This window comes from Nycticebus coucang, chromosome 2, assembly GCF_027406575.1.
Source record: "Nycticebus coucang isolate mNycCou1 chromosome 2, mNycCou1.pri, whole genome shotgun sequence".
In the NCBI taxonomy this organism is placed as follows: Eukaryota; Metazoa; Chordata; class Mammalia; order Primates; family Lorisidae; genus Nycticebus; species Nycticebus coucang.
Genome location: NC_069781.1, coordinates 14,910,956 through 14,922,521, shown reverse-complemented (window position 1 = coordinate 14,922,521; position 11,566 = coordinate 14,910,956). Strand labels below are relative to the sequence as shown.

Here is an 11,566-nt window from a genome sequence, read left to right as displayed (position 1 = left end):
AATTTTAAACTTGCCAAATGTTTTGAAAGCTTATAATATTGCAAATTCAGGAAGTTTTAAAAAGCGGAAGCAAAAGAAACATAAAAGACACCCTACCAGGGTACTTCAAAATTATGAAAATTATAAAAAGAAAATATTAAAAATGAAGTAAAAAGGATTGTTTTCTTTGGACTTTTTCACCTTTTTAAATCTTAGGTGTAAGACATGATGAAGGTTGTGAAAACTATATCCAAAAGGTAACCCAAACTAGACAAACTGTCAAAATTGTGTTATTGGTTTACTTTTATTATGAATATACAGGAAAGCCTGAAGGCACTCGCATATATAATAACACCCAATATCAGATATGTGTGCCCTCTACTGGGCCAGCTGTTTCCTACAATCTTTCTGAACCTCCAGAGCAAACTGAATTTGCTATGTGGTATACTGATATCCCTAGAAAGGCAATAACTCGAGTTATAACAGAAGGAATACCTAGACAAATAAAAAAAACATTAATAATAATTTTGCAATATATACAGACATATGTCTTTTTATATTTTCAATAACTAAAAGTTTTCCATGTAGAAATACCATATACTTCTGAAGAATTATTTCTATGTATTTCATATTTTGTCATGTCATGTTAACTTCAATTCTCTAATTGTTAATGGTATCCAATGGATATTTGTATATTGAATTTAAAAAATAGAATAATGGTAAATATAAAAAAAAGTAAAAAAGACAAAAGACCAAAGATAAGAATAAATCACCTTTGCATTACAAACTATGCAAGAGAGTGGATAATTGAATGGCATATTTAAAGTTATTAAAGAGAAAACATAAGTATAAACTCAGTAAATATGTCTCAAAACCTAAGATAAAATAAAGACTAATGAATAAAACACAAACAAATTCATAACAGGAAGTTCCCAAAATAGAAGGAAATAATACCAGATGAAAAACTTGTTCTTCTATGTAAAAGAATAAAGAGCACTGGAAATGATAAATATATCACATTTTCACATATTTAATAAATACAAAAAATGAATGTTATGGACTGATTGTTCATGTCCTTCTCAAAATTACTGTTGAAGCCTTATTCCCTTATGTGATGGTATTTGGAGGTAGGACATTTGGGAGCTAATTAGGTTTAGATGAGTTCATGAGGATGAGTCCACCATAATGAGATTAGTGTCCTCATAAGAGAAAAAGGGACCAGAGCTTATTCCCTGTCTGCCATGTGAGAACACAGTGAGAAGGAAATTAGTTGTCTGCAAGCCAGGAAGGGGGCCTTCACCAGAACCCAACCATGCTAACATTCAACCTCCAGAACAAATTCAGTTGTTTGAGCCACACAGTCTATGGCATTTTGTAATGTTAGCAAGAGGTGACTAAGACAGTGAATGACTGTTTAAAGCAATAAACAACAACAACAAAAAACATAAAGCAGTGTTTGTAACATATGCAGAAGTAAAATGTATGTCAAAATTAGAGCAAAAGGTGTACAGAAAAACTAGAAATGTCTAAGAGTTTTATAATACATATGAAGAGGTAGAAGATTAACTGATATTACACTACAGTACAAGTTAAAGTTGTAAACCACAGAGCAACCTAACAATGACAAAAAAGACCATTTACCTAGCAAGTCAATAATAAATGTAAATGAATTATAAAAATTAAATTAATCTAAAAGAATTCATAAAAGAAAAAAACAAGGAATCTTCAAAAATATTCTACTTGAACTAAGTGAATTTAACAAGATAGCAGCATACAAAGTTAAAGAAAAAAAGCCCCAAATCAATACTACTTCCATCTCTTAGCAATGAACAATTGAGAACCGAAGCTTTTGACAAATAATTTACAACAATATAAAAACTGAGAAGTGCATAAGGAATAAATTTAATAAAATATGACTACCATATTGTACATTAAAAACTATAAAACATTAAAGAGGATTAAAACAAATAAAGAGATATACCTTGCACATAGATTAGATCACTCTATATTATGATGACACTTCTCCCAAATTGATCTACAGATTCAATACAATATGATTTAAAATCTCAGCAGGATGCAATCTCATTACTAAGCATCTACCCAGAAGAAAAAAAAATCATTTTATCATAGGGACATATGCACTAGATTGTTTATCGCAGCTCAATTTACAATTGCCAAGATGTGGGAACAACCTAAGTGCCCATCAACCCAGGAATATATTAATAAATTGTGGTATATGTATTCTATGGAATATTATTCAGCCACTAAAAATGATGGAGACTTTACATCTTTTGTATTAACCTGAATGGAGTTGAAATACATTCTTCTTAGTAAAGTATCACAAGAATGGAAAAGCAAATATGCAATATACTCAATACTAAGAAGCCAGTAGATGATCTAATGTATGCTCACATAAGAGAAAAACTTAATTCAATTCAAGGTAGGGGGAGGGGTTCAAAGAGGTTGCAGGGAGGGGGGAAGATGGAAGGCAATTGGTGTGCTTCCACATAATGGGCAAAATGTAAGGGTAAATGGCACATCTTTTGCATGTGAAAACATCAACAAGAGGGATTCTATCTAACAAATGTAAATATTGTAACCTAGTTATTTGTACCCTCACATTAACCTGAAATTAAAAAAAAAACTCAGCAAGCTATTGTAGAAACTATTTTACATGACAGGAAAAAAATAAGAATACCAAAAACAACTTAAAAATGGAAAACAAAACTCAAGAACTTTATCTAATTTTAAAACTTTCTATAAATTCATAATAATAAGATAATCTGATAATTACCTAAGGATAGGCAAATACGTCAATGAAAATCTTAAAATTGACTAATACATTTATGGTCAATTAACTTTTTACAAATGCACCAAGGCAATTCAACGTGGGAAGGTTATTTTTTTTTTCAACAAATGTTGCTAGAACAATTCAATATCAATATATCTTAAATGGAGATAAGTTCTTATGCTGTACTACAGATGAAAAAACCCAACTTGTGTCAAATATGCAAGAACTATAACTAACTACAAAACTAGCAGAAGAAAACACTGGACGATGTCTTGGAAAACTTAAGGTAGGCAAAAATTTCTTAAATTGTAAACAAAGTCTTGAACTACAAAAGAAAAATTTATAATTTGGATTCCATAAAAATAAAATGCATCTGTTTTTCTAAAGAAATTAATAAAAGATGGTGAGCCTCAGACTAGCAGAAAATATATGCAAAATGTATTTCTAATAAATTCTTGAATCTATAATATATAGAGAAGACAACCCAATTATTTTATTTTTCATTTTTATTTTTGAAACACATCACTATATTTAGAGATAATGGAGTTTTTCTTTCTTAAGGCTTCATATAAACTTTGATTATACAACATTTCTTTAATTTGTTGCTATTCAAGAAAACCCGAGGAGCACCATGGTAAGCAATGTCTACCATTTTTCATTTGCATTTTTTTATTTCAAATTAATATGAGGGTACAAATTTTTAGGTTAAATTGTTCTCACTTTAGAGGTAAAGTTCAAGTTGTAAAGGAGCCCCTCACCCCGGGTACGTGCTTAACACTGTTGCAATGTGCGCATTCAGTGAGATCCTGCCAAATGCCCAACCCAATTATTTTTAAAAATAATGCAAAAGATATGAACAGAGACTTCACCAAAGAAGATATATAGCAAATCAACATTTTAAAAGATACTCAATATTAGCCATTAAAAAGTGGGCAAAAAAAAATGAACAGAAGCTTTACAAAAAGAAGATAGACAAATGACCCATAAACATAAGAAAAAATGCTCAACTTCACTAACCATCAGAGAAATGCAAATTAAAATTACAATGCAGTGAGGAAAGAATGGTCTTTTAAATAGTGGTGTTAGTATAACTGAGTATCAATAAAGAAGAAAGGTGAATTAAAACTTGTAGCATAAACAAAAATTACTTCCCAAAGTACCATAGATATAAAAGGTAAAAAAGAAAAGTATTTTGGAAATAACATAGGAGGATACCTTTAAGTATTTGTCAACTTTTTGTGTGTCTGTGTAAAAACAAAACACAAAAAGTGCTAGCTGTAAAGGAGCAAATAGACAAACTGGATTAAATTAAATTTAAGAACTATTGTCCATCAAAATATGTCATTTAGATAGTGAAGAAAAATAACTCATAGAGTGAGACAAGATTCTCCAACAAAGAAATAAAATTTAGACTACACAGCACTTTTCAAGAAAAAAAGAGAGAAAATGCAAAAAAAAAAAAAAAACAAAAAACAATGAAGCAAAATATTTGAATAGCTACTTCATACAGGAAGATGATCCAAATGACCAAAAGACATGTTAACAGATGTTCACATTCAGTTGATATCAAAGAATGTGATAAAGTAAAATAAAATCACCATGAGATACTATAACACCCCCACTAGCATGGCTAAAATGTAAAAGGCAACAACTCAAGCCTTGCTAAATATCTTCAGCCACTAAAACCCTCCTATGCTACAAACGTGAATATATATTGGTAAAATCCCTCTGGAATGCCATTGAAAAGTTAACTATTAATGTATTCCTCCTGAATATATAGATTTTCATATATACAAAATCTATATTTATGTAATTCCCCTATGGAGAACTGCATACATATGATTACCAAAAGATACTTACAAGAACATTCACAACAGTGACAGTCAGACCAAAACTAAAAAACCCCTAAATGTGCATCTGTGCTATAATGGATTTTAAAAAATGTGATACACTTAATAATGGAATTTGAAAATAGAATAAGCATCAGAATAAGTAAAACAAATACACACTAACCATCAGCGTATCTCACAAACAAAATGCTGAATCTCACATGTCACACAAAACTGATAAATTGTTTTACATTAAATTTAGGAATTTCTGTTTTACAAAAGACACTAATTGCATGTTATACAGAGAATAAAACACAGGAAGGTTAGAATATTGGCTAAGATACTTGGGCTAAGACAATGTCAAAGTCAGATAAGGAAATAGATGCCTCATCTTTATTATTCCCTTCTGGACCATTCACCTAAGTTTTTCCATCTAAGGCACAGACTTAAGAAATAGGGTGGCACCAGCAAGCCCAAGGCAGTGCCCTATTCTTTAAGAGTTCACAACTGGAAGAGGAACCCCACTTGAAAACAGCAGTGCACCTCCTCTCTTTAGGGATTCAGAGACAACTAGTCTCTGTTCCCACTAATAAGGAGTCTGGGGCCTCCAAACTCAGTAAATATTCCCACATGAGTCCCCTTAGGGCCTTCCATTTCCACTTATTGTGACTCCAGAAATCTACTCTGCGATTGCCAACAACACTGAATTTCATTGCCTTATGGAAGATCTGGGTCTCTGGATGGGGCTGTGATATGAATTTGCCATTGTCCAAGAGAAATGTCAAGGCTGCAGAACCCACAGCTCAATAGTCCCTGAGATTGGTCGTTACTGGAGGGGTAAGTGCAGAATCAGATAGAACAGAGTTCAAGTCTGGGCTTTTCTACCTACCAGCTGAGTCGCCTTGGACAAACTACTTTACTTCTTTATATCTCAGGCTTTTTTTATCTGAAAAAAAGAGAATTGATCTTATGAAATAGTGAAAATCTAATAAGATTAGAGAATTACAGCACTTTTGACACAGTCCCGGGCAGGATGTCAGCAGTCAATAAGTGTTGACTCTTCTTGCTGCTGTTAAGATCCCCTTGAGATACCTTGTGACTTTCCTCCTTATCTAACAAATGACAGGGGCAGGATTTGCACGCAAGTCTGTCTTACCCCAGAGTCTGCACTCTTGACCACTAATTATTCCACCTCTTGTTATAGGGGGAAGAAAAGACTCAGGTGAATGAAATCAAACTGGAAAGTCCACAGGCAGCTAATCTGCATCTTTCTGGAATGTCAGTCCTCTTCATTGCTCTTTTCTCCAAGTTTTTTCCCAGTTTTCTCTCTGCAGTTACATCTCACAGGTTTATGCTGCAGTGGACAGGACACTGCCTTTTTTTGCCAACTCCACAGGAACGTATGTCTTCAGAGCCCAAATTAACTGGTTACACTCTCGGTAATTCCAAGTTTTGAAAAAACAACCCACTGACTCTGTTTGACTCATGTGACTGCATGATTTATTGGTGGCCAGAGGACTTGGGCCATATTTCATGTAATTCACCATCTTCCCACTGTTCTCCAGCTTCTCTGATCCCCCGGTGCTGCTCTGGCCCTTTATAACCTTGAGACCTTCACATATGCCCCAGAGTTTACAGCAGCCACTCTTGTTGCTTTTATTATTGACATAGCTTATTACTACTTTAGATCCCAAATTATATTTGACTTTCTCAAAGGTTCTATCCCTAAACTCCAATCCAAATTAGGTCCTCCAGTTATACTCTCCATGGCACCACCATATTTCCCCTTTTCCATGCTAATCAAAGTTTCTAACTACTCATTTACTTGTTTATTGTCAGTTTCTTCCATTACTCTGTAAGCACAGGAACTGTGCTTGTTTTAATTAATCTTAAATATCCATAGTAAACAGGCATTCCTGGCATTCAATAAATACTCAAGTAGGCAATCAATTGATATTTGAATATGTGACAAATTTAAAACATGTCTCCCTAGATCCACTGTGGAAGTATTTTAAAGAATGGATCAATTTCACAGAGTTACATTCCCAAAACAGTTTATGAACATCTGTATATTCTAATGAAAGTCTGCCTGCCTCAAGAGGTGGAATTGCATCAGGGGCTAACTTCCAAAGTTTGGTAGAAGAAAAGATCCTAATTTAAATGTTAATTTATTTGCTTAACCGCTGTGTGATTTAGGCTGGGCAGCTAGCCTCTCTGAGCTCTTTGTTTCCTGATCTGAAAATGTAGAAAAAGATATGTAGCACACAGTTTGTGTGGATAAAAGGTATAAATGATTGACACACAGTAAACACATCATAAATGATTTTTATAGCATCAATCCTGTAAATTTTCCTTGAAGCCTTTGGCTTTTCATTCTATCCCCTTCTGGGAATAACTGAGAGTTATCCCCATCTCCAGCATCCCTCCGCTCAGGCTTCTTATCTTTCTAGGACATCCCAGGTATTCTGCCACTGGAAAATTTTTCTAAAGACTATTTATCAGATATTTTTGACTATATAATTTTTAAAGGCCCCCATTGATGGAACAAATCAGCTTAATTCTTTCCCATGTACTTCAAAGGATTTTAAGATTTTTGTACACTCAATGGTGCAGTTTGGAGGAGTAAAAAGCCTTTAATGCTTTTTATTCTAGGGCCCAGATCCAGCATGTATAGCATGTACAGCCATCCTCAGGCAAGTCAGTAAACTCCCTAAAGCACAGCCTACTTCACACTCTCTCCCCAGCTTCCACCCTGGGTCCTGGATGTGCTTCCTCACTGGTCTCCCTGCCTGCAGGCATGCTCCGACCATCCTTCTCCACACAGCAGTGGAACAATCTGCACGTATCATAAGTCAGACTGTGGCCACCTGCTTCCACCCATGTGTCCCCACACATCCTCACAGGGCTCTGACTCTTCTGAGAACAAAATCCCAACTCCCTAATGTGCACTCCATGGCCACATGTGACCAGCTCCAGCCCACCCCTGACCTCTTCTCCTCCCACCCTCACCTTATTTGAGCCACACTTGGTTTCTTTCTTCTCCAAATACATGTGCTCATTCCCATGTTTGCACCTACTGTTCCCACTGATAAAATATTCTTTCAATCAATTCTTTTCCTTGTCTGTCTCCTTCTTATCCATCCCTTTATTTCTTCTTGAGTTACTTGTTCATTTATTCATTTTGAAGCAATGTCCTGACCATCACTATATTTGATGTTCACTCTAGCACTTATTTTTTCTTTATGTGTCTGTATATTTCTGACTCCTCTGACTAAAATATTATCTGCATGAGGAAAGGGCCCTTGCTGTATCTTCATCACTATGCTTTTTGGTACTTAGAGCAGGCACACATGCTAAGTACTCAGTGAATGTGGAGGGAATAAATGAACTTGTTCCAGTTGCCTTATCAGAAGATTAGCAGAGAGGTCAGACTCTAAAGTCAGAATTGCCAAGATTTAAACTTTACCTCTACCTCTTTCTAGGAGACACAATTCCTCATGGGCAGAGCATAACCCCCTCATAGCGATCTGTCGGGTTTCAATGAGATAATGCACAGCTATTGATATTCCGATGCCATCTTTATTTAATGCCTCTGTTTCCATTGAGGCAATATTAGAGCAAGGCAAGTTTTTGAAATGTTGTCCTTGGTTTTATTCTTTAGTTATACCGTGACATGAAACCAGGAAACCACACCAGTGTCACTGAATTCCTCCTCCTGGGTCTCTCTGAGCAGCAGGAGCTGCAGCCTCTCCTCTTTGGCATCTTCCTGGGCATGTACTTCGTCACCGTGGTGGGGAATATTCTCATCATCCTGGCCATTGGCTCTGACCCACATCTCTACACTCCCATGTACTTCTTCCTGGCCAACTTCTCCCTCACTGACCTGTGTTTGTCATCCACCACGGTCCCTAGGATGCTGGTGAATATCCAGGTGCACAGTTGTGCCATCCCCTATGTTGAATGCCTGTGTCAGATCTATTTCTTCCTGTGGTTCATTGGTCTAGACGTCTTCCTCCTGGCAGTGATGGCATATGACCGGCTTGTGGCTATCTGCCATCCACTCCACTACACCTTGGTTATGAGTCCCAGATGCTGCACCCTGCTGGTGGCCACGTCTCTCGTCCTTGCCAATTCCTACTCTCTAACCCACACCATTCTCCTGGCCCAGTTATCCTTCTGCACTGACAATGTCATTCCCCACTTCTTCTGTGAACTTCTCCCCCTGTTGAAACTCTCTTGTTCTAATACTTATGCCAACCAGTGTGTGCTGATGTACTGGGGAGGGGCATTAACCTTCTTGATCCCCTTGCTAATCATCATTTCATACATCCGCATCATGGCTGCCATCATGAGGGTCCCATCAGCCAGTGGGAAGTGGAAGGCCTTCTCCACCTGCGGCTCCCACCTCTCAGCAGTTTGCTTGTTCTATGCATCTGCTATTGGGGTCTACTTCATTCCCTCCACTGCTGACTCAGCCAGCAGGGACAGGATCGCAGCGGTGATGTATGCTGTCGTGACCCCCATGCTGAACCCGTTTATCTATAGCCTGAGAAACAAAGACATGAAGAGCGCCTTACGGAGATTCCTGAACAGAGCACTGCAGTCTCCCTGAGGCCAAAATGTAATTTGGGGAATTTACAGAAATCAATTTGTAGAATTATCTTGGTGCCTAAATTCAAATCCTGAATCTTTCACTTGCTAGCTTTCCAGCCTAGGGCAAATCAGATAAGCTCACTGAGTTGCCATTTCCTCACTCATAAAAGGATTTAGTAAAATAATTTCTATCATAAAGTGGTGTGTGTGTATTTGCTTGTCCCAGGTCTTATTCTTTATTATCATCAGCAATATTTAACACATTCCTTTGAAGTAGATATTTTCACCTTTTCATTGTGTGGGAAACATAGGCTCAGAGAGGTTCAACTATTTCCCTGAAATGAAGTTACATAGCTAATCAGTGGCTGAGCCAGAATTTGAACTAGATATCTGATTCCAAAGTTCATACTCTTAGTGATGACAGTATTCCTAAATGGATACAAAAGCTACATATTCCCCTCAAGTATTTGTTTTCTTTATCTTCTTGTTTTCCTCACACTGTTTACATACGAGGATACTGCCTGATCAAAAATTTCTTCCAATATTAGCAAGTGATTTGAAGATGGGACAAGGCAAATAAGAATGTAGAGGGTAAAAGTGTAACAGCCTTCAAAAATTCTGACACTTCTCCAAGAGATACACCCTCTGCTTGAACATAAGTCTCTGGTTTGATATTTTGAAATGACTTACGAATCAAGCCACTTGATCAGAGGTAAAAGTATTTGAACCACATTATTCTGGCTCTACTTAGTTTTTTTACTAACTAAACTATTCTTCAGAACTATTCATGGCTATATTACTAGCCTATGTTTAGATCTATTTTAAAATGTAATTATTAATTTTGTTATTACAGCTTCTCTAAAGATGTCTCTAAGGAAATATTCTAATAGCCTCCAGAAGATTTTTCATTAACTCGCTGGAAAAATTTTAGAACTTGCACTGCACTCTTCAATTTCCTCCCGGCATAATTGTCACTCTATTGAAATATCACTGAATAACTAAGATCTTTAAAATAGTTTTAAAATAAAAATAGGGAAACTTACAATGGAGTCAGAAACACCTTGGCTTATGTATTGGATCTATCACTTATGTGACTTTCAGCAAGTTATCAGCATCCTGGAGTTCTAGCTTCTGAATTTAGCAAGTGAATAGAAACAATAACTATAGTAACTATCACCTAAGGCTGCCGTGAGAATTAAAAAGGATAACACATGGAAAACTTTGCCTAGTAAAGCGTCTTATATATGTGCTGTAATCTATAAATTCTACTCCAAACACAGATCATACCCAATCTTCCCTTCCCATCTCTCTCCTCCCCTTCCCACCATCCCTCCTCCTCTGTTCTGACCTTCCTTCTCCATCTTCCCATTCTCCTCTCACTACTTGACATTTGCCATTTTAAATGCACAAGTGACATATCCACTCTAATAGTTGTCCTACAGAATGAGTCAATGGTATTGGGAAAGTAGCCTTTAGCCTTAAAAAGATATTGTGGATATTGCCCTGAACTGAGTGCTCCTTGAATGATGAGTTGCCAAATCTCTGCTACTACTCCTGCCTTTCAGTGATGCCAACTAGAGTTACAATAGCAGCAGAAAATCCCTGACAGCATTCAATGACCAATGGATTAATCTTCAAGAACCGAGTGGCTGTTCCCAGTCCACATACCTTGTAAAAATGACTATATCAGGGAATTGGCTGGAGACCCTAAGATTGGAAATTTTAGATCTCCATGTCACCTCACTGGTAGAGTAGCAGCCTCTAATTTTTCTTTCTTTACATAAATCTGTGTCTTTCTATGCCTTATTCCCCATTCCCTAGTTTCTGTTTGGCAATAACCCTTCCTAACTTCAAGACCCATCACTAATGCTACCTTTTCTGCATGGTCTTCCTGGATTCATCTCTCCAGAGGGGGTTATTCACTACTGTATGTACCCAAAGATCTCTGTAATCTTCTTTTTATTATTTATTTATTTATTGGCAGTTTTTCGGTCGGGGCTGGGTTTGAACCTGCCACCTCTGGTATATGGGGCCGGTGCCCTACTCCGTGAGCCAAGGCGATCTCTGTAACCTTCTTGATAAAACATTATCTCATGCTAATGTCAACACCTATTTATTATCTATTTTGGGCCATATTTTTAGCTGCTTAAGAGCAGAAATCATTTCTTCAAATATTGTAATTAAAAGTGTGACACTAATGAGTGAATAAACAAATTAAATAGAGTAGAAACCCCAGAAATAAAAATGTAATGTATAATAAAGCTAGAACCTCAAATCTCTGGTATAAAAATGCATTATTTAATGCATGATACTAAGATGACTACTTAGCCATTTGGGGGAAAAAAGCCGTTCCACAATGTATATGTAGAGTTAT

The 11,566-nt window shown here is 36.4% G+C and overlaps 1 protein-coding gene across 1 annotated transcript; it reads left to right on the top strand.

The window, feature by feature from the left end:
• Positions 1-8,272: 8,272 nt before the first annotated feature.
• Positions 8,273-9,211, top strand: LOC128596145 (olfactory receptor 1G1-like). Its single transcript, XM_053605612.1, has one exon. It carries the CDS (start codon positions 8,273-8,275, stop codon positions 9,209-9,211), a length of 939 nt encoding a protein of 312 aa, XP_053461587.1.
• Positions 9,212-11,566: the final 2,355 nt, after the last annotated feature.

Coding starts and splice junctions, on each gene's coding strand:
- LOC128596145 (XM_053605612.1), top strand. CDS start 8,273: ATGAAACCAGGAAACCACACCAGTGTCACTGAATTCCTCCTCCTGGGT.